Consider the following 24815-nt stretch of genomic DNA (forward strand, 5'->3'; position numbering starts at 1 on the left):
AACTCGTGCTCTCTCTCTCGCTCACTCACTCTCTCAAATAAATAAATAACATCTGTAAAAAAAAGGAAGGCTGATTTCATGCCCAGTCTAAGGAACAGCTAATATTGGTCCTGTTCCCCTTACCAAAGACTCAGCTAGCCATAGGCATAGGCCACGGTGTTTGCCAATGAGACATGAGAGAAAGTTTGCTGGAGGACTTTCGGAAGCATTTCCAGACATCTAAAAGAGACTCACTAGAAGATACACCTTCTTGTTCCTCTGGACCATGTGATAATAGCCGCCATATTGCTCCCTGCCAAAGGACAAATTTTATACATCAAGGATGGCAGGACCAAAAGGTAGAAAGGACTTGGGTCCTTGATGACATTCCTGAACAGTTAAATTTACCATCTCTAGGACTTACTCAATGCTGCAGTTATGATATTCAATAAAGGTTCTTCGTACATAGGCCATTTTGTGTTGGGATTTCTATTACTTGCAGCTGAACGCCTCCTAACTGCTATCCTGGCTGGGCTGGGGCTAGAGTGAGGTAAGCTTGTCCCTGGTCCTGGCCCCGTATATTATCACACTCACAAGTTCTTGTCCTAGCCAGAAGACGTAATCTAAGTCTAGAATTTTGTGCCCAGGACTAGGGCATTTCTTATTATTAAAAATCCTTCTATCGATTCCCATTGCTTGTAAAGTCCAAGCTCCTCCATGTGGCAAATCTTTATGATTTAATTCTTGCTTTTTCTGTCAGCATCTCCTCCATTTGCTTGCTCCCTCAAGCCATCTGCTTTAGCCACACAGAACTAGAATTCTCTGAACCTCCAAGTCTTTTCACTTACATCTCACTGCCTGGAATTTTTAACAGCTGCTGCCCACCATACACATACCTGTGCTTATCTGGTTATTCTTCTCATCTATTGAGTGTCTCCTTTTCTGTGTCACACCTCCCAAGACTCTCCTTCCTTAGTCTGTCCAACTTCCCATGAGCAGAAAGAACCAATCACTGCCTTCTAGGGAAACTGATGTAACTTAAATGTAATGCTCCAAATGACAATGTGTTTTCTAATTATTTGTTTATGTGAAGGACTCTCCAGTCAGCATGTAGGCTGCTTGGGGATGGAGTGTGTGTTCTAAGTCTACGTCATCAGGGATTAGATCCTGACTCATAGAGAAGAGCCCTGTAGATACTGAATGAATGAAAGAATGAATGGGAGACAAAAAGAAATATCCTAGCTCTACGTGATATTGGAAGATAACTGGCTGAGGTGCTACATATCATATTAACCTACTGTGTCAGAAATCAAGTTTTCCTTTTATCCTTCAACAACTTATTATGGTTTTAGGGACAGTGTTATAATAACACAAATAATAGTCTCCACTTTTTAGCCCTAGTTAAGAGCTAGGGATCGGACTAAGGACTTCACATCTATAGCAAGTATCTTTGCATTTGTCTGTGATAGGCCTCCCTTCTTCTGTCAGTGTACCACCTCCCACCTCCCCACACCCTGACCCAGCACACACTTTCAAATACACTCCTCTTCTGAAGACTTGCTCTTCACTCCACTTCAATCCTGTTCTTCTAACTGGGGCTGCCAGTTACACTACCCACACCATGGGATCTGTGACCACACGTGGGTCCATAAGGATTCTTCTCTGTGATCTTTAAAATTGAAACTAAGGGAAAATAAGCACCTTGCTCTCAAAAGTGCCTCATGGACAAAGCAGGTTACAAGGAATAATTTTAGTCAGAATGTAAAGAGTGAAGAGACAAGAGTCATTGTTCCAGATCCTGGTTCCAGGTGTTACTTAAGTCAGAGCATTCTCCTTCCATCACTAACCTGCAGTCCGCTTGTGGAAAGTGAGATTCTACCACTTGCAAAGAAACCATCTATCTTGCAACAAAAGCAGCACCCATTATCTCATTGAATCCTCCCAACAACTGTGTGCAGCAGGAATTATCTTTATTTTAGAGATGAGGAACCAGAAGCTCAGAACAGAAAGGAAACATGCCCAAGGCGTCCAATTAGGTAGCTGATGAATGACTCAAAGACAGGTCATCTGGGTGCCAAAATGCAACCATCCCACTTTTCTGCCTCTTTCTACACTATTCTTTGGGCTTCCTGAACACTGATTTGAGCTCAGTGACCCCAGACATTATCCAGTAAGTGTAAGTCTTCTCTTCATTAATAAACATAGACGCTATTGATTTTGATTAACTCCTGGAGGTGTAAGAGGCTTCAATTAAATAACCTTATAAAGCGCTCTAAGCATATAAATTATCAGATATTGTTTTTTATACCACACTATGAAACATTCGCCTCTTGCAATGTTAATAATAGGGAAGCAGGAAAATAGTGTTTTGTTTTTTTTTTTTAAGATTTTATTCATTTATTTGAGAGAGAGAGAGCACACATGAGAGGGGGGAGGGTCAGAGGGAGAAGCACACTCCCCGCTGAGCAGGGAGCCTGATGCGGGACTCGATCCCGGGACTCCAGGATCATGACCTGGGCCGAAGGCAGTCGCTTAACCAACTGAGCCACCCAGGCGCCCGAAAAATAGTGCTTTTTTAAAAGTAGTCTTTTGTATGGTGACTAACGTAACATAATAAAATTAAAAAAAATAAAAGTAGTCTTAAAGACACTGTACATAAATATTTGGTACAGTAATTTAATCGAATATTAATATGCTTGCTTTGGAGACCAAAAGATAACCGGTATTTCAGAATTGAGTTTCCTCAAAAGACCATAAGTTAAAACAAAAGACAAAGCATTTGTAGAAAATTGAATCTTTCTACTTTTGTATATGTCCTTTTTCTCAATCAGTTAGATTTTTAATTGGTATTTCTTTGATCTCCGCACTTGCTTATAGATCTAGTGCAACTGTGATCTTCTACGTCAATTACTGACACAAATCTGAGAAGAACCATGAACTTAGAAACAGAGAAAAGCAGACAGAGTCAAACCAAAGGAAGATGGATTTGTATGTGAAACTAATTTTCCTCACAAGAAAAACAGATATTTCCTTCAATATCAGGGTCACTCAGATTTGTTTTCCATATTAGTAACTTATTTAATATGGCAATGGGCAAAAGGCAATCCATTAAAAAGCAATTTTCCTCTTACCACAGGGTGTTTTATCATTTGATGTCTAGCGCTCAATCAGAATGTAGCCATCCTTTAATATTTTATGAGCGGAGAACAACTCATTTGGGCATGTAGATTTCAGAAATGTGGAGTCCTCTGTAAGCCTTGCAAAATGTCCAGAATGACCTTTGCAGTGCAAGCAATAGGCCAACCTGAAAACTCAAACTATAAGAACATTGGAAAAATTATGCCTTAGAATAGATAGTGGGCATTTAAAATAAATATGCAATCATTTATAACTAATAGTAGAAGATATCAGTCCCAAATCATGCTTATACTTTCTCAAGGGCAAGCTTTTCGGGGACAGGGACCATATCTGATTTACCTTTGTATCTGCAGTGTCCATCATAGTCCCTGGCACACTGTAAGTGCACAAAAATCAGTAGGTTTTTATTAAACAGATGAATATATACATTTGTCATCTTGGATGAAGGGTCACCCAGGCCCTGGGTGACCAAGCTCAACCTTGCTGCAGAGATGAGCCTGACCAGGTACTAAATGAGTTGTAGCAGAAGGCTGGAACCTTCTCTGCAGCAGAAGGTGAGATATGGAATAACACACAGTGCAAGAACAGCAGCTGGGGTACCCCCAAGATCCCCAAAGTATTTGCCTTTATCCACACTCTTCATCTCAGTTCTTAGGAATTGGGTCCTGTCCTGTTCCTGGCTTCATACCAGGTCCTCAACAGTCTGAGAGGGCTGATTGGCACCTGCCAGAGGGCAGTCCCTATTCTGTACCCACCCCCCTACCACCACAGCCTAGAACTTGGCCCTCTTCTCCACGTTAGTCTCCCTAGGCTGAATACGATCTCTTCCCAGGGTCCCCACCTGTGACCAAGCCAAAATGAACACAAGTACTCAAACCACCACCCCAAATACTACCAATCTACTTCTGGGGGAAATGTGGAGGCGTAGGAGCACGGTGAAGTCGGTGAGGACATTACCCAAGGACACGAAGGTCCTACGTGGCAGAGACAGAACCCAGCTCCTGTAGTCCCAGCCTCCCCCCCTCTGCTCCTCTGTATCTCTGTTCTGTGTTAACTCATAGCACGATAGATACATGTCGGCTGGGCAAAGGAAAAGAGCAGGGGCTGGGTATGGTAATGAAGCCCAAACGAATCCACTTTCTGCTGCCATCAAGGTGAGAACTGATAGGCCAAAGCAAGCCACAGGGAAGGAGGGAGCAAAGTGGGGCAAAAACAAAGCCATGACAAGCCCCAGCCAGCTAGGGCATGACTGCTGTCCAGCTTACAAGATGCTCTTTGTAAGGCTTCTTAGCAAGTGACTTCCAGCAGCTCCCCCCATGAAACTGCCATAAACATGAAACAGTCCCAGTTATCGGACTGAGGAATTCGGTAGGATCTGCTTGATTCGGGACTTTAATCCTTCAACTGAATGAACAGTAAGCTTGGCAGCAGCAGACGTAGATCTCAACAAGTTAGTCTGATGCAGAGGAGGAGGGGGAGCTCGGGTCAAGGATCCAAGTAAAGGGAAACGTTCACCTCAGTGATCCATGAACCCGAGCGGACTGACACAGAATCTCTCAGGTCAGGCTGCTACTCGTCCCACACAAAAATGCCCTAATTTGGAGCTCCTAAGCAATGAGCTTTGGTGGCAGTTCCATGTCAGCTTCAGCTTCTTTCCCCCATCCACCCAGACGGGAGGAGGAGTACCGTTTGCTGTGCTTGGTCAAAGAGACTCAAATTCTTAGTGTTTCCTTACTATGTTTTCTCCATTTCCTTGTTTACCGGAGCAGCGCCTTGACTCAGTTCTTATGATGTAAATAAAGCATAACCCCCTTTCCAATGTAATCATTGGATTCCTTTCCATGAATCATTTCAGATCATTATTTTAAGCTCTCAAGCAGGTAACTGTATTTATGCTTTCACCACATTACCACACACCCAACATCTCTCTGGTATAAACAGTCTTTCTCTGGAGCCCAAGTTATGAAGCCTACAAGGGAAGATGTGTATGTGCGTCGGCTCTAGAGATATTGGAGGGAAGGGAAGTCAGCCACTTTAAGGAGGCTCGGTGTTGACAATGACTGCAGGCGAGGTTAAATCAGAGGCATCCCAACAGGTTCAACCCAAATTATACCAATGAGCAAAAGGCAGGAAAATTATCATACCCTCTTTTTTCTGGGTGTCCTCTCCTAAATCTTGTAATATAGGTAAGAAACAGAGCAATAAGCGTATCTCTGACCACATTTGTCATGATCAGCTACCCATTTTCTTCTATAATTCATTCTTGCTTCGAGAAAGCCTTCTAAACGAGTGAGCAAGAGGATTTTGTTAAGGTATTCAATTTCTCTTTATAGAGAAAAATAGTTTCAAAAGAAAGAAAAGAAAATGATCGACAGGTAGGTTAAAAAACTGGAATTTTAAAAAAGAAAGCCGTAGATCTCTTTCCTTAACAGATTACTAAATGCAGGGCTGTTTCAATATATTCTCACTTTTATAATATTTGAAACTCAGTCATAATACCTGCCAATTTTCCCATTCTTGGAGATTTTAAGAATGTTTATTCCCAGCACAGACATGCAGAAATACATACACTGGAAGCCTGAGCCCAAGAATGCTGAGTCCACGGGAATGCCCATGCTGTCAGCCCCTGGGGAATTCTTCATGTAGGTCCAGGCACAGCCCTGGAAGCGGGGTGCCTGCCAGGCATCATGCCCATGTAGGAAACAGGTGTTACTTACGCAGCTCGCCCACTTTCAGGATCTCACACAGCATCTTGGTCAGCTCTATACTACTGCGGCCAAAGGGACATTCATGCTTGTCTTCCCGGCTACTGTTCTCAAGTACAATCTGCAAGCAGAAAGCAACAGACAGGTCAGAAAGGGAAGTCAGTTTGTGGTACCTGTCAAAAATGTTGGCTCCATGGTAACAGAGTAATAGAGTCACTTCAGATTACCAAACTAAGCCTTGGGGCCAAAACAAAATTGTACTCTACTTATATTCTCAGTACCTAGCACCTAAAACTCTCATGTTTTCCAAACCTCTTAAAACTTTCCACCCCGTAAGAGGATATTTTGCCCATTGGTTTACACTTACACAGAAGTCCCTATGGATGGGGAGTTTTTCAAAACGGGACAATAAAGACCTATTACTGAAGTGATAAGACTGCTCTCTTCTCCCCACCCCCAAGTCACATCTCTGCTTTCCTGGGGATAGCAGCTCTTCTGGGCCTTCAATTCCTACATTTTTATCACGTATCTCCCACAGAGGTTTCCATGTTCTTACAGGATCTCACCCCTGGCATTAGCTTAAAACATTTTTTTTCCTGAGAGAGATTGAGTTGGGGGTGAGGGGCAGAGGGAGAGAGAATCTTAAGCAGACTCCGCACCCAGCTCGGAGCCCTGCACGGGGCTCCATCTCACGACCCCGAGATCATGACCTGAGCCGAAATCGAGAGTCGGACACTTAACTGACTGAGCCGCCCAGGTGCCCCAACACACCCCACATTAATTGACTGGAGCATGCCTAAGGGACACGTGACACAAACGGAACCAACCAGAGGTCGTCCCTGAGACTCTTCCTACAGAAATGGAAAATAAAATGGTCCAACTGTGCTGACAGTACCCAAGAGGTAGGAGGCAGGAGCTACCTGAATGTGAGCCTGCATTAGAAACAAAAACATTAAAGAAAAGCAAGCCCGAATGCAAAGGAAAGCGGAGGGGAGAGGCGGCGGGAGCCCTGGCTGCACTGGAGTGGCTGGTGGCCCCACGTGCTCCCAGAGCAACGCTGCTTCCCCGTCCTTAGTGTTTATTTGCGCAACCCTTCCTCCAAAAACTGTTTTCGGCTGGTCCAGGAAATTCTCCTCTATCCTTAAGATAGTTTGAGATGTCCCTACTACAATTAAGGGAGACATTGTACACAGGGATTAAACAAAAGTAAAACAAAGCACTAAAACTCGTTTTAAAATTACTAAACTTCAAGTTCAGATGTTGACAAAAGGAAAGATCAGCTTCTGCTTCTCTGGAGCCATCGCGGGTATAGCTGTCTGCCACCTCCTCACGGGCTACACCATCCAGAGTAGGTGCGGGTCTCCCAACAGCGTCTACGCCAATGCTGTGCAACAACTTACGTTGTTTTGTCCCCTAGACTAGGAACTCTGCAGCGGCAGACGTAGTGTTCATTCAATCAATAATAGTAACTGAGTACCCATTATCTACCAGGAAGATGCCCCACAAACTAGAGAACAAGATAGACCAAGGCTCCAACCTCATGGAGCCTTCATTCTAGTTGAGGAAGACAGACGATACAATAGGTAATTACAGTTTATCACAAGTGCTATGAAAAAACCAATGTAACCGGTTCAGGTGCTAAAGAGCAATGGGGAAGGCCTGAGGAGGAGAGTTTTGATAACCAAGTGACTGTTGGGAACCGAGGATGCGAAAGAGCATGCCATGTCAAGGTCCGGGAGGAAGAATGTTTCAGATGTAGGGATCAAGGACAGTGCCCCTGAGCTGAGTAGGATGTGTCTGGGACAGGCCAGCACACTGCCTGGTCTGTAGTGCAAAGGGGTCCGGGATGGTGCAAGGCAGCACTTTGGGTTCCAAGAGCCCGAGGGGGCGGAGCACAGAGGTGAGCCAGGGCCCCTGCCCGAGGGCTGGGTGGGGTGTCACTCTAAGACCTTGAGATGCTAACCCTGAGGTTTAGGCAGGCAAGTGACATGAGTGACACAGCCTGATTTGTTTTGAAAAGATCTATGAGTACTGAGAATAGAGAGTAGGGAGGAAGAAAGAAAGGAGGGCCTGGGCAGCATCCGTGGCAGAGACGAGGGTGGCTCAGACCAGGCATGCCTGGGGCATGTGGTCATAGAAAGGTAAGGAGAGGCAGACAAGGAATGAAGAAGACAAGGAGGGGAAGGTTTTTAGAAAAGTGAGAGAAAAGAAAGAATACTTGGAATGAGAGAAGAAAAGGGGGAAGAAGGAAAACTAAATTAGAGTGCTATCTTATTGATATGGCCAGGGTTCCAAACAGCAAAGTGAAGGGAGGGAGCTGAATATCAGGTGCACTGTTGAAAACCAGAGGAGGAGGATTCTAATAAAAATGTGCTCCAATTATTTTCCGCACAAACACCGTAACACACATGTATATGCATATATTAGTATATGCATCAAGAGTACCCCGATAACAAATCAAAGGTTTGGGGCTATTTCTGCCAGATTGCATTAACACCGAGGCACAATCACATAGCTTGCACATTCAATCTCCTCTTCCACTTCTGCCATGAGCAATTTGCACAGCCTTTCCCATTACCACCTCACCCCCCCATTATGATGATCCAGGAAGTCCATGAACCATCCTGTTTTGTGAGGCTTTTCAACCGTTTGGAACATATGCTCACATAAATAATTATGTCTTACATATCATCAGGAACATAACCTTTATTGTCCTTGGGATTTATGATAAAAATTCTTCCTTGCGGTCTCTTTAGGGAACACATGTTATGAGTTGATTGTTTTTTTCTCTGAGAAAGCTGAACGTAAACTCCAACTAAATCCCTTCCCCAGCTGAGCAAGGAAGGACCAGTGCTAGAGTCTTAGAAAGGCTCATTCCCTCTTCACAGTCTCTTCTGGGCAAGCTGCCTGAGCACGAAGACTCATTAGGTTGAGCCTGAATCACCCTTTTCCTTTTAGGGGAATCCTTCCTAGTTCTAACCAGGAATTCCAGTTCAGGAAAGCAGGAGGGGAGAACAACTAAATTCCCATCAATCAGGGACTCGTTCTCTTTTAAAAATGTTGTACCTGAAACAGCTATACATATATCAAGGAGCAAATCCAAATCTCCTGATGACGGGAGAAATGAATGGAAACAACGGAGCAAGAAGAAGACAGAACATAAAGAAAAGACAGAAGACAGGTAGTTTTCAGCCAGCTCCCAGCTCCCAGTGAGGACATTCCCCTGCATTTCACATTAACATTCTATTAACATTTCATGAGCCCATCAATATTTAATGAGGATGTGATCTGCATACACCGTAGATAGAATTACTGCAGCCAATAAATGTTCCGGAAACATTTCCAAGGCATTGTTTATTAGCAGGCACTAAATTAAGGAGTCATTTAAGTAATCAATATGTAAATCAGCTCTGAGAAGTCCTTCTCTTTACTCTTTAATGTACCATCCATCTTATCATCTTTACCTACCTAAAGAAAAACAAACCCTCCTTCTTGAGTGGTGTCTTTAGACAAGGCGGACACAAGTCTTTAAAGTTACTTGTGTGGATTTTAAGGTCCACATTCCTGCAGAAAAGACTATGATTATGAAGTTACTAACAAGGTATTACTAGAGTGAGAGAGAATTCTTAAACTAAACGGTAGCTTTTTGCTTTAAAATTAACACACTAATCTATTTATATTCAATTTCAACATTCTGGTATTAACCATGTTCACCGGAGACAATTTGAAAAGTTCCATTTGAAAATATCGAGGCATATTTTCCATCTTCATTTTTTTCCTCACTCTTTAGTTTTAAGAGCAAACATACTGGAACAGAAACCATGATGGATGAAGCACAAAAAACTGCTATTATCCCTCATTTTAGAATACGCCATACCCAAAAGAAGTTGTAACCGTCTGCATGTCTTATAAAATAAAACACTGGATATTGGTGCCATATTAAGTACAAAATGTGTTTTAAATACTTTCTGGTTTGCAGGCTATATTTATATAGCTTCTATCAACTGATCCCCAACAAGTCCAAATGATTGATAAGGCAGGCATTACTCTTATTCTCTTTAAAAATGTTGGCACAGAGGAAGAGTAGGCTTGCTTAGATCACAGAGCTAGCCTAGGTCAGTCATGGAATTTCATTGTTAAGTCTTCAATTTCCAAATCTCTTCCTGTGAAGACGGCCTTCCCGTACATATTGTCATAAAATTCAATGGATTTCATGACTAAGGACATTAACGAACTTTGACCAATTTCTTCTATCTCATTGAAGTGGGTCTATAAATCCCAGCTCCTCCTAAATAAAAGCATAGGTTCTCTCTTATCTCATTTATCCCATGAAGATCAGTAGCAGTTGTTCAAGGTGAGTGACCCAATGCTGCATGGAGTAGCCCACAGGCTTTCCCGTCCCTAAATTCTGAGTAGCCCTCTGAGTGCTCTGCATTTCTTCTCCACTGGTTCAGATCACAAACCTATTGGCTTGGGCGTTGAAGTGCTGAATACAAGGCCAGCCGCACTCCAGCACTCGCCCCTTCTCTGGTTTCTGGGGCCCCCTTGGTCTCAGCCTCAGCATCACATTGCTGACTTCTTCAGCTGGTTGTCCCCGACACATGTTCCTCCACATTCTGTTGAGCTCTCCTCTTCCAGGGTGAACCCAATCCATTCTGTCTTCCCCACAGCTGGCCCGGGGGTGAGAGCCTTGAGGGCCTCCTCCACTGCCCCTCACCCAGGAAGTTTTCCTTCACATGCTGCTTTGACTCTCAGAATCAGATCAAGTATAGTGGTCTCTTCACAGGCCACTGAAGACAGTGGGTGAACTTCTACTGTGTTCTCTCCAAAGAGAAAGGACTGTCCATCTTGCTCCAATTAGGACACAAAGCTGCTAGGAGAAGCATCGAACCTAGAGTGCCCAGGCAAAACCAGTTTAACGTGCACAAGACAGTCCACGTCTTTGTGAGATACACAGAAGTTACAGAAAGCTCACTTCCTAAGATTGTGGTGCAAATTCAATCAAAAAACAAAGGCAACTCGCCTAAAACAGACTTGACCCATTTGTGGTTTATGATCTCTTCACCGCCCTCCCTCTTCCTATTCCTGTGTGACCCCATGGCTGACATCCACACAAGGCTTTCCCCAGCAAATGAACCAAAATCATGACTGTGTTGGGACTGGCTCTCTGGGGGCCACAGGTAAGTAAGTCAGAGGCTCTCACATCATTTAAGCAGGAGAACCATATAAATAAAGAAGTGTCTTCACTTGCTTACACAGAAGATGCAGATAGGAAGCCCCATGTGCTCGTATTCAAGTGGGAGTCGTCCACGGGAATACACAGGGGTCCAAGTACATGAATGAGCAAGGAGCCTGAAGAACCAGTCATGGTCTGATGGTTTGGGCAACAAGTCCCAGTACAAAACCATTATGGCCACCATGGGACACCTGTCCTCAGAGTCCTGTCAACTCCACGGGCTCTGTTAAAACCTGTCTCTTGACCCACCAGAGGAAAAGCCAATCTTCTCCTATAGTTAGCCAACAAATAAAAAAAAACAAAAAAAAACCTTATTTGTATCCATGAGGTTCCCTCTGCAACACAGAAATAACTGACGTTAGTAACAGGATCCTGAACACCCCAGAAGGAAGCATTAGCCCTTAGATCACATTACCAAGACCCAGACCTCTTCTGAAGTCAAGTGTAAGCCCAGCTTGGGGTCCTCTCACAGTGACTTGGGGGCCACGAGGGAACATTCTCCTGTATTCCCCCTTGGTACTAATGGTACCAAGTGCTAATGGTGATTGGTCCCAGAAAGCCAGAGAGAAGCATTAGAAAGTACACTGAGTGGCCTCAGCGAGGCTGCACAAGAGCTTAATTGTGATCATGAATTTTGAGCAAGCCCATAAAATCAAACAAACATGCCGACCCCTAATAAGATGATTTCAAATGGGCAGAGAACAGGGAACATTACAATTAGAGAAAGTATGCCAAGCAGGAAAGCAAACCAGAACAAATCAGAATCCCAGCTGCTCATCCACCTGATCTGCTGCCCCCATTCCACAGCTAAGGGAAGTGAGGTCCCAGAGTGAATGAACCTAAAAGAGATAGCTTTAAAGGTGCAGACGAGAGGGCAGAGAAAGATAAGCAGCAGCTGATATTTACCGAGAGCATTGACTTCCCAGGCCTCGCTCTAAGCACTTTCACTGATTTAAGGTACATGTCCTACTGCGTGACAGAAATACGGCATCATCCCACTTGACAGATGGACAAGCTGAGGCAAATCTGCCCAAGGTCACACAGCACAGAAACAGACAGACCCCACACAGGAACTTAGGTGGCCTGACACCAGAGCACATGTTCCTACTTACTGATTCCTATGGAAACGCGCTATACCTGCTCTTACTGAGAAAGGGGAAGGTGACATAGTAGCAAAGTTTTGATCAGGGAAGTCCTTACAAGTCCTCACCATGGTAACAGATGAGCAGATAGCACTGCAGCTCTGGACAGAAATGATTTTCCTGGCTCTCCTTCTAACAGACTTGGTGACTTGATGCACATTTCTTAACCTTAGTTTTCTCCTATAAAAATGCGGACAGGAACACCTATCCATGGGGGTTGTACAGATGAATGAAAAAAAGTGGAGGTAAAGATCTTTTTGTGCATGAGACTCCTCAAATGATAGAGATGACTGATCTACTATTGCTATAAATAATTACATGAGCTCTTGTTCCAGGGTATTACTCTTCACTTTACTGAAATAGTCTTATAATTCTAGGGCAAAGCTGTTGGAAAAAAAAAAAGCACAACACAAAACAAAACTGTTATAGAGATTATTAATCTTGCTTTTTGGCAAAAGAAGAACTAGGGTGGAATAAATATTATTTCTGACTTAGATGGATTTCCTAAGGTTCTTTCAGCATCTCTTCGGAACAGTGATTCTCAAACTTGACTAGGCATCTGGATCATTGAAAAGCTTGCCAGACGCAGACTGGGGGGCTGCTCCCTCGGAGTTGAATTCGGCCCATCTGTCTGAGATGAAACCGAACAAAATACACAAGCAAGTAAACCAAACCATAGATTCCTCTGAGACACTGGAGGGATTGAGGGAAGGTGTGTTACAAAACATTTCAGAGAACATTTCAAAATTATTTTTAGCAGCATACTCTTAAAAAAAAAAAAAGAAAGAAAAAGCCTCCATCTACGCACCTTCCAATTGCACATACAGAAGTTGGGTGGAAAAAGAAATAAATCTGATAATAAAGCAGTCCACGGTATGTCCGGGGCTGAAGGGCAGGCCTCAAGGCCTTTGGACAAGGCCAATGACACTAAAGCAGCTGCAATGGAATGACTGAGTCAAGAGTGTGACCAGGGAAGAGCACTCCCAGAGCAGAGTGTGCAAAAACTTCAAGAGCTCTTGCCAAGGGCAAAAGAACAATGCATCCCAGGAAAAGGAGAAAAAGAATGCAGAAGAGGTCAGATTAGCGAAGAAAACAAAGTAGAAAGTGCACATGGGGAACGGAGATAAATAACAATCTGGACAAATGAGAAGAATGGTATAAAACCCAGCTAATGAGGTGAAATCCTTCCAGAATAAAATTAGGCAATTGCACATACAGAGGCATAATAAAAGCCATAAATATAAAATGGCAAGGAATTGACTGGGTAATGGTGTAGTAATTAAAGCCTGAAGGTTCCTAATAGACCTCAAATTGAACATTAATCAACCAAAAAGAAGCGCTGCCTGCACTTTGACAGAGCGCAACCACCGCAGGATGTGTGAAACCCACCAAGCACTCGGAACCACGCTCTGCCGGAGGGTCCTCCCGCCAAGTACGGAGTTGGGCAGCACCAAGAGGGGAAGAGTAAATAAGAGCAGGGATGACGTGAGTTTATGCCCGCACAGTGACCCCGACGTCACTGAGGGAAGCTGAGACATCAGCTCCGTGGACTCTTCCAAAGGCCAGCGGAGAGCAGGAGTGATGCCCCTGCTGATGCCTGCATCCCAGAAACAGGACGGCGCGGGCGTGGCAGGCACCTGCAGCCATCGCTATGTGCTTGCAGAGGAAACATCTGGTTTATTGAAAGCAGCGGTTCTCTAACTGGAGCCTACACTAGAATCATCTGGAAGCTTATCAAAACCACAGATTGCTGGGCCCCAGCCCCAGAGTTATAATTCAGTTTTTCTGGGGTAGACCCAAGAATGTGCATTTCTAACAAGTTTCCAGATACTGTGGATGCTGCTAGTTTGGGACCACCCTTTACGAACCACTGATTTAAAGTTATGCCCATCTATATTCTCATTTTCCATCAATGGAAAACCTCCTGTTTTTAAAGACGTGAGAAGCAAGAAGAGTAGATGAAGGAGAAATAAATCGGACTGACTACAAAAAATGTCATTAATGAGTTAAAATCCATAGAGGATGCAGATTGGTCACTGCCTGGGGCTCTGGGTGGGGAGGGGAGCGATTGCTTAATGGATATGGGGTTTCCTTTTGGGATGATGATAATTAATGTCTTGCAACTACACAGAGGTAGTGTTTGCACACAACATGTGAATGTACTAAATGTCACTGAATAATTCACTTTGAAATGGTTTATTTGATGTGACGTGAATCTCACCTCAATTTAAGAAAGAGTGAATACCGATGGACTGATTACCATGTGCACACTCTCAAGTCTTTAACTCATTTGGTCCCCACAAGCCATCAAGCAGGACTACTTGTTACAGATGAGGAAACCATGCCTTGGAGCTTGAGTCATGTGTCTGCTGTCTAGCAGTGAAATGGGATGCGCCGGCATCCTGAGTCTACAGGCAGGACTCATAACTTCTACGCTGTGGTTTGAACTGCTTCTTGGGTGGCATAAAGTGTTTCTATTTCCAAGCTGGGGTTTAGGACTGACCAGACAGAGGCACCAGAGGTTCAGAAGTGGCCTAGGATAATAGTCCTAATAGGACACCCAAGGACAGCCAGCCAAATGGGGCCCGTGAGGGGAGTAAAGCATAAAGTCCTTACAAAGCCCTCGGTATCCACTGATGAGGAACGGCTCTCTGCACACTGCTTATCTGCAAATCACATACACTTCCTTGCATTTATTTGTGAAAACTCACATTTACATTATTTTGTAGACATACACTACTCAGGTCTTCTCAAACTTTAAAGCACTGCATGGATCGCCTGAAGATCTCGTTAAAATACAGATTCTGATCCAATAGGCTGAGGTCAGCCCGAGGTCCTGCATTTCTAACCAGCTCCCAGGGGATGCTGACGCTGCAGGGCCGAGAACCACATTTTGAAAAGCAAGGTATTATACTTCCCAAATCTGTCATATGAATTGTAGCCCCCACCCTTTGATTCTTTCATTCATTCATTCACTCATTCATTGGACAATTATTTCTTCTTTTTTCAACGAGTGTTTCTGTAAGCATTCATTATTGCTAAGGAACTTGCTAGCTGCTAAAAATACATCTATGAACAAAATACCATCTTTAGAGGCTTGTAATCTATTTGGAAGACGCAGGGGATGGGATTTGGAGGGTGGACAGGTTTTCACTTGCTATGTCCCTCTTTCATCTCCTTCTAGATTGTTTGCATTTTTTACAAGGAAGTATTACTTTCTGGGATGAAGGTGCACGTGGCATGCAATGGGCAAGCAGAGCCAACTTCAGAGAGGGTGAGACTTGGAGGCGAAGAAATGGATTCCAGACTCTCTCCCGAGGCATCTTTTTAACATTCCAGACCAGAGGTGAGCTATGGAATGTAATAAAGATTAATTGCAACTGGGACTTAGATGCTGAACAAAGGCAGAGAAGCCCCTCTGCCTGTTGGGCAGCATTAGCAATAAATCACAAGATCACAGGGCAGAATTTTGACTCACTCAACATTACATTACGGAATACAAATGCCTTCCATCTCCTTCAATGGAATGCAAAGACAGTGAGATGTTGGCATTGTCTGACAGTCACTGCTGGATGAAAAATTAGGCTTGACATTGCTCAAGCCTGATTTCTTACTGAGAAATTGTCACTACTGCCTTAACAGTTATTGCAGTCTTAAAGCTAAGTTACGCTCCACATATGTTGTCTGAAACATCTTTGGACATAACTCTCTTTACTATAAACAAACACATTCCAGGAGAGCTAGTGATAAAACGAATCCCTGCAAGTCAGATCTCACCTCATTTTCTCACTTAGCTCACAGATTTATAAATTCTCTCTGGGCGGGGAGAATGGACTTGTGAGTATGGAGAGGCGAGGAGAACTATTTATTTCCTATCGCCTTCTTCTGGACAATAATTAATTGGCCTTTTCTGTTTGAAAATGCTGATTTTTCCGATTACGCACATATTAAATTAGCTACAACGGGAAAATTATTTTTTGAAACCCAATTCACAAATTAGGCCATACGTTGTTTTGCTTGAATTAATGTGAAAAGGAAATCTTTCTTCTATTAAATCTAGCTTTTTGAATGGAACCCATCTCATTCCAGCTCATTCTATATAAGCATCCCAAATCTTGGTTACTTCTGTGAAAGGAGAGATCTCTTCTGCGGGGCGGCCCTCCTACAGGGGTGGGTCCCAGTGTGGTTTCTCTCTATGCAGATTGCTTCCCCTGGTATCTCTTACCCCCTTTTCCCTCCAGCATTTGTCTAAATTTCCCTTCTCCTTTGGACCCAACTCAATGTCACTTTCTTCATAAAACCATATGCAATTCCTTCCTCTAAAACCCCACAGCCCTTTATCTTTTTCTTTCTTAGAGCAGTTCTCACTTTCTGCCCCAAATTGTGGCAAGTATATGTGTCTTATTTTCCCTAGGGGGGAGAACCACATCTCAATCACTGGTGAATCCCTCACGATGTAGCAAAGTCACACATACGTACACTAGGCACTTATTAATGAGACAGTTACTAAACAAGCGAATGGATACCGCAGGATAAAACTCTGGCCTCTAACTGGGCTGGCAGTGCCCACCAAGGGCCCAGTGGACATCTCTGTCCTTTACAGCAAGCGTCAACTTGCCTGGTTTTAACATGAGAATTTTCCTAATTTTTTTTTTTCCTGTACATTCTCATACATCTTCACGGAGTTACAATCACCTTCTTATCCCTGTCATCCATATTCCCCATTCTATTTCCCTGTGGACTTTATCAGCAGCAATGACTACCATGATGCTCCCAGCAACCTCCAACCTCATCCTTTCCTTCCTCATGGGGTTTCTCAGAACCCAGAAGCTTCTCCACAGCTGGAGCGCTTAGCCACACAAGGAATCCAAACTGTGGAGGAAAACTCCTCTCGAAACTGAGTCTTCTGCAAGTACCTGATGTGCCCCCAGGGAGATGTGTCCACCATGAAGAGCCAACTCAGACGCAAATTCTCACTGGGCCAAAGCCCACACTTCAAAGGTCTGTTTAGGGAAACTACACTCACCTTCTCTGTGCATTGTGAAAACAAACATTTACAGAGCTGTTGGAGTGTGTGAAAAATGTCCTTAGTTGTGTTTATGGAAAACACTTGGCAAGTATTTGCTATAAATGCTTCCTGTAAATACTGTGAGTGAGAACCAGCAGGAAAAAATGTATTATGAGGTGACAGGGAGCCAGCTTCCATCGCGAAAGATGTCTCTTTGCACATACCCTGCATGGGTGTGCTGGTTCCACTCCCCTACCCTCCTGTTACAAGGGAATCCTGCATGGGTGGTCAGGGGCAGAGGAGAGACAGTCTGAGGGGAGCTTCGGGGCTGGCATCCCATGTTGAAGTACTGAAAGAGAAACCTACTCATGTTTCCTAGGTGATAATGTCCCTGGTAGGCCTTCCTTCTCCTTTGCACATTTTGGGGACCGGTTCTGATTCCAAGTCCCCTGTTCCAGCCGGAAACAGGCCCTCAGTGTGAGCCCCATTTTCCTTGCTTGATGACTGGCCTCTCTGTTAATTCTATGTTTTCAGGTAGAACATGAGAAATGGAAAACAAGACATTCAAAAGTATTCTTTTATAGCAAGATTAATGAGATTTCTCTTAATTACTTTATGATTGACACAGATCTCAGAAGATATGGACAGAGAGGGAAAGAGAGTAATGCAAGCCAAAGCAATGCTTGAGGTTTTCCCAGGAAGCAACAGTGACCAGCCCCAAACTGCCCTCTGGAATGAACGCAGCCCCTCTGATGCTACGTGAGGCACACCCTGGGCACCACAGAGAGGCTGGCTATTCTTGTCCCCAAGCAGCCAACGTAATAAAGAGCATAAGTGTTTAAATATCAGAGAGATCAATTATCTCACAGTTGTTATATCCAAAAAAGACTACTTTTTCCTTCATTTTAGAATATTTTCTTAAAAAAAAAAAAAAAGATGCAAATCTTAATGTACGTAAGGCAAAGACGCACGGCAGCTTTGCATTTGCACTGGTGCCAGGCTCTGGTCCAGACCCCTCCCTTTACCCCAAAGTGCTCTTCTCTCTTATTACCCAGGCCTAGTGATCAACATCCTTGTGGAGCATTTTTTAATGTTTATTTACAAAATTATTTCCTTAAGTACATTTCTAGACATGGAAGTGTTCCTTCAAGAGCTCTCAATATTTTTGCCACTTAAAATATATTGACAAACCATCATCCAAGAAGCTTGGGTCATTTCACACGCCATTTAAATGGGACAGAGTTCCCTTAAAATCATTTCACCACCCAAATCTGCAACTGACAACACCAAATGCTGGTGAGGACGTGGAGAAGCAGGAACTCTCATTCTTTGCTGATGGGAATGCAAAACGGTATGGTCACTTTGGAAGACAGTTAGGTGGTGGTTTCTTACAAAACTAACATACTCTTACCGTATTAATCCCGTAACAGCACTTCTTAGTATTTACCCAAAGGAGTGGAGAACTTATGTGCACACATCAACCTGCACATAGATGTTTATTGCAGCTTATTCGTAATTGCCAGAACTTGGAAGCAACTGAGATGTCCTTCGCTAGGTGAATGGATAAATAAACTGGTACAATCCAGATGATGGAATATTATTCAGCACTAAAAAGAAATGAGCTGTCAAGCTATGAAAAGACATGGAAGAAACTTAAATGCATATCACTAAGTGGAAGAAGCCAATCTGAAAAGGCTACATTCTATATGATTCTGATCATATGACCTTCTAGAAAAGGAAAACTTTGGAGACAGTAAAAAAGATCTGTGGCTGCCATGGGTTAGGCATGGTGATGAGGGATGAATAGGCAGAGCACAGGGAATTTTCAGGGCAGTGGAAATACTCTATAGAATACCATAGGATAGATACAGGTCACTATACATTTGCCCAAACCCATAGAATGTACCACACCAAAAGGGAACTGTAATGTAACCTATGGACTGAGTGATTATGATGTGTCAGTGCAGATTCACTGATTTGTAAACAAATGTCCCACTCTGATGGGTGATGCTAACGGTGGAAGAGGTCATGCATGTGGAGAGGCAGGAGTGTCAGTAAGAGAGAGAGAGTGCCCCTCATTCAACTCCATCACTTACTGGCAATGGGAACTGGAAATGCCATCCGCCCACTGAAAAGATCAGGACACTGAGGTTAATCCCACTGGTTCCATATAGTTCATCATATTGTGAGAAAAGCAAATGGGATAATTGATATGAAGGGGAAACTCCAGAGGGAATGAATGCATGGTGTGCTAAAACAAGCTAACCAGCAATTGTTTAACTTAAAAAAAATTGCAAGCCATAAACTATTGGTATGTTGAAATCAGCCATAGTGGGAATATTTATAACACAGGAATTGATAAATCAGTTTAGTTTTGTTTTGTTTGAAAGCTTATTTACTAGCACATCACTGAATAAAACGTAAAGTACTAAAAAGTTACCCCCAGAACTGCCTGGTCCAAATTCCAGGTCTGTGTTTTAGTACTCATAACAATGAACAAGTTACTTAACAGCTCTGAGCCTCACTGTCTTCATCTGCAAAATGTGACAACAGTAGAGTCTAACCTATAGAGTCCTAAGAACTTAATGAGGCAATATACGTAAAATATTCTTAGCAGCCCCTAGTATACATTCATTACTCATACATTTTACCTTTTATTTGTTCCTACCATATACAGAGTGGGGCCTCAAGCACCAGGCTCTCAGCAGAACTGAACCCTCTGCCAAAATAATTAACTAAACTTTGGTCTTCTCAGTCATGTTCTCATACAGAACTCATGTCTACTTATGCAGCATACATATATTCTCATGGCTTTTATAACCGACACTTTATGTGAGACTTAATACCATGTAGCTCATCGGTCTTAAGAAATTATGGCCATTCAGATGATCTCACCAGCTCACTGAAAGGCAGATTTCTTCCAAGTCTGTTTTCAGTTTTGATCCTCTGACACATATCACCATGGCCATGAAGGACTTCAGAGGGGAAAAGAGGGAAATAACACTGGTCAGGGATTCAACATATCAAGTCTTTAATTATTCATTTAACAAATAATTTATATGGTCCAGTGCTAGGGAATGAGGACAAAGGACAAAAATGATAATGATCAAATAATAAAATACATGATTATATAATTCCAAATCTATAAAGGAAATAACAAGGAAACATAAATCAATAAAAGAGGAGCCTTAAGGATGAAGTCTTAAAGAATGAAAGCTCAGTTAAGGGGTAACAGTAGAGAAGAGAGGGGCTGACTCAGCAGGAACAGCAAGTGCAAAGGTCCTGTGGTACAGGAGCATCACCAATCAAGAACTGAAAAGTCAGCCAAGCTAGCCTCCCTGATCTTGGTAATTGCAACTTTGTAGGTAGGTATGAATGACATACATTGGGGTCTTGGATTCTAAAAGCCTCCAAGTATAAGGTATAAGGACCTTTATACAGAATAAAATTTAATAAACCAGCCAGTGAGAAGTTAGTTGTCAGGGCTGTTATATCTCTTACTAATAGTGTTTTAATTGCTTTATAAAATGCAAGAAAAATATTGTCTATTATTTATAATTTTATACTAAATCTTGGAATCTTGGGTTTTACCAATGCAGGGAAAAAGCTGATAAAATTAAGGTCAATGTAAAAATAAAATCACCTGACATGTCAAACACTCCTGGGTGTACCAGGTGTATTGCACAGTTCCTAAGGAAAAAAGTTATTTTTATCATATACAATGGGACATTTGGGAACATTAACACCCAAATTGTATTATACTAATACAAAATGCCTCCTGATTTGGTAGGCAGGTTGCTAATGCTAGCTGGACTCTGGTCACATGAATACAACTTAAAAACAAAAGTCAGCAGGGATTCACCCAAGTATAAGCATCAGCATATCTGGGGCAAGGCCATTTTGGGACACACCAGTATAGCTGCTAATTTGGGCTTCCATTCCAAAATGGACAAAGGACAAAGTCTACAGCCAGGAAGGCTATAGCATGTTCCAGATGGAAACCTATTTCCACGGCTTCCTACATTGGAGTGCCTGGCAATCCCAGCCAGAAGGCAGAACATAACTGAGTTAGGCACTCATTTAACAGACATGTGCGAGTGCCTTCTGTGTGCCTACCACCGCTCTAGACACTGGGGCGTAGCAGAGACACAACACACAGTGTCTGCCCTTATATACCAGCTTGTATACCGGCACAGGTAAATAGGAAATAAATACAAAAATAAATTTGGAGTATAATAAGCAAGCATTACATTTGGAGAAAAACAAAGGTGGGGGGCAGATGGGGAGCAGAAGGATGAAGTCACTACTTAATATCTGGTGGTGCCGAAAGGGCACTCTGAGCCTAAAGGAAATGAGGGAGGAAGCGATAGGACTCAGTGGGGAGCAGGTTCCCTGGGAGGAAGGAGCAAGTACAATACCCAGAGGCTGGAGTACACCTGGTACGTTCAATGTCAGCAGGATGCTATGGACTGAACTGTGTCCCCTCAAAATTCATTTGTTGAGGGTCTAATCATCTTAGAGCATGACTGTATTGGGACATAAAAGCCTTTAAAAAGGCAACTAAATTAAAATGAGGCCATTAGGGAGGGGCTCTAATTCAATACGACTGGTTCCCTTATAAGAAGAAGAAGAGACACCAGGGATGTAAGTGCATAGCAGGACGGCCATGTGAAGACACAGCAAGAAGGCAGCTGTCTGTAAGCCGAGAGAAGCCAAAGAAGAAACCAACACTGGTGGCATCTTGATCTCACACTTCCAGCCTCCAGAACTCTGAGAAAATAAATTTCTATTATTTAAGCCGGTCAGTCTGTGGTATTTTGCTATGGCAGCTCTAGGAGACTAATACAAAGGAGGTCCCTGTGGATGGAGTGAGCAAGGAACAGATGGACATAACAGACTATCATAGAGCCTTAGGAGCCATGGCAATGACTCTGGATTTTACATGGAGTGAGATAGGAGCCACTGGAGGATTTTGAGCAGAGAAGTGACAAGATGAGAAAAAAGTTTAGAAAGATCACTCTGGTTTCCTAATATTCTGACTACTGTGTTGAGAATAGACAAGAGGAACAAGGGTGGAAGCAGCAAGAACCAATTAAGAGACTACTACAATATTATAAGAGAGCTATTTAATGGATTACATTATTTTTTAAAAGATTTATTTATTTATTTGAGAGAGCGAGATAGAGAGAGAGAGCACGCACATGGAGTGGGGAGGAGAAGAAGGAGAGAGAGAGAGAAAAAGAGAAGCAGACTTCCTGCTGAATGCGGAGCCCAACATAGGGCTCAACCTCACCACCCTGAGATCACAGCCTAAGCTGAAACCAAAAATCAGATGCTTAACTAACTGCACAACCCAGGTGCCCCAATGGATTAGATTATTATAAAGGCAGCAGAGATGGGAAAAGAGGTGGGATTGTGTGTGTAATTTGTAGGCAGAGTCAACAGAATTTGTTGATGGAGGTTAATGGCAATTGAGTGTTAATGAAATGAAGAGTAATCCTCTGAGCCAGGGATTTTAAAGTCCCTGGAAGGGTCTATGGTGGCAACCTATACTCAGTGCCATGAAACATTTAAACATTAATATTCTAAGTAGATTTAGCCAAGCTTAACCCCTGAAGAAAGTAGATCCTAGAAGGATACTTGTAGCAAAAAACAACTGAGTACAGGAATTTCCAGCAATGGAACAAAATTGCCAGCTATTTTTTAATTCAAATGTTTTATTTTGTTTTTTCCTACTAAGAAAAACAAGGAGGGGATTTCTGTTTCCCCGTCTGACATGTAAAAAGCTTGGAAGTTATCACTCCCACACTCACAACAAGAAAAAGCCCGAACAAACTGAAAATCAATACCTCTTCTTAGTTCCATCAGAGAATTGAGGCCACAGGGCAAACTGTCACCCTCAAAACTGGAGAAATAGGCAAATATGGAGGATCGCAGCTCCTGGGAGCATAAGCCAGTGCTGGAGCCTGTTGGGAACACTCAAAGGGTAACTGACATTGCTAGAGACAGGATGTGCCTTAAGAGGGAAAAATTGGGGGCCCAGCCTTACGTGGGTCCCCACACTTTCATGAGTTATACCTCCAGGAGCTCTGCCATGTTCTCAAGGCGAAGATCAGAGATCCTCTCTCGCTTCAATCAGGGGGAGGGAAAAAGTAAGCATTTTGGACTAAGCCCAGAGCATTCCATTCTCTTTAACAGTGGCCTACCCTCAAGGGAAACTGTTTTACCAGAACCTAAACTACCTAGCTTTCACCAGAACTTAACCATTCTGGGGGAAGGGAAATACCAGATTATAGCCATGTTCAGCCCTCTTGTTTCCTCTGAAAGAGGAGAAGGGAACTGAGAAGGACATTTGCAGGTCACAGCACAAGGTTACAGGCTCATTAAGAAAAGAAAAAGAGACCTATTCACAGGACTATAGGACACTTCCCTTCTCCCTACACTTTACCATCACATCAATAGGGCTCCTGTATAATAACAGGAGATCACAGGTAAAAAAACTACAAGCCTTGGACCCTATTTTTGAAGGAGTCTCTAGGGAAACACAAAGACAACAGGAGAGACAAAAACAAGGATACGAGAGGAAATTTCAGCCTCTGACACCACAGCTACAGCAAACCTTGAGCACAGTAAAATTCCTAACTAGATAAACATAAAATCTCACACTAAAGGCTTATTTACATCGGTTCATGTTACCCAATACACTATGTGCAACTTTCAACAAAAAATTACAAGAAATACTAAAAGGCAAAAAACACAACCTGAAGAGACAAAGAAAATATTCGAGTCAGACTCAGATATGGCAGAGACTTGGGGCTTCTCAGATCAGGAATTAAAAATAACTATGATTAATATGCTAATGGCCCTAACAGAAAAAGTGGACAACAGGCAAGAACAGATGGACAAGGTAAGCAGAGACATGGAAACACTAAGAAATAATCAAAAGAAAATGCTAGAAATGAAAAACACTGTAACAGAAATAAAGAATGTCTTTGATGGGCTCATTAGTATACTGGTCAGGGATGAGGAAAGAATCAGTGAGTTAAACATAAGCCAATAAAAACTTCCTAAGCTGAAAAGAAAAATGAATTTTGTATCTCAAACTCATTCTTGCTACAATGTTCTACACCAAACCTCTTCATCTCTCATCTGTACCATTGCAATGACCCTGCCTCTAATTACTAGATACCACCAATTCATTCTCGACACTATCAGCCTGATCTTTCTTAAAGGCAAATCAGACCACATCACTCTCCAGCTCAAAATTCCTGTCATTGCCATTATCTATAGCTGTTTTAGAAGTAGACCCTGTATCGAAAGGAAATATCCACATAGAAGGGCAACATGTAAAGCAGATAAATGCAGAAATGCTCTGTTGAATTATGTAAACTACTTAGCAAAGCATGAAACGTCTTTCATGATCGGTCCCCTGCCTACCTCTCTAGCAACACCTCCTAACTCTACAGAATTGGCATGGTTTGGCAGCTTAAAAAAAAAAACAAACAAACTGAAAAAACTAGAATAGAATATCTAAGAATTGTAGACAATTACAAAAGTTGTACCACAAATGTGATGAGAATACCAGAAGGAGAAGGAGAAAGTAACAG

At 42.8% G+C, this 24815-nt stretch overlaps 1 protein-coding gene across 2 annotated transcripts in view; it reads right to left on the minus strand.

Moving 5' to 3' along the window:
* The window catches only part of ELMO1 (engulfment and cell motility 1), a 519605-nt gene that overhangs the window by 227985 nt on the left and 266805 nt on the right, over window positions 1–24815 (minus strand). For both annotated transcript variants that reach the window (XM_021699424.1, XM_044920201.1), the window contains one exon: window positions 5835–5943. In XM_021699424.1, coding sequence (XP_021555099.1) covers window positions 5835–5943 — 109 coding nt within the window. The remainder of the gene's footprint in view (window positions 1–5834; window positions 5944–24815) is intronic.

Source organism: Neomonachus schauinslandi, chromosome 12, assembly GCF_002201575.2.
Source record: "Neomonachus schauinslandi chromosome 12, ASM220157v2, whole genome shotgun sequence".
Taxonomy (NCBI): domain Eukaryota; kingdom Metazoa; phylum Chordata; class Mammalia; order Carnivora; family Phocidae; genus Neomonachus; species Neomonachus schauinslandi.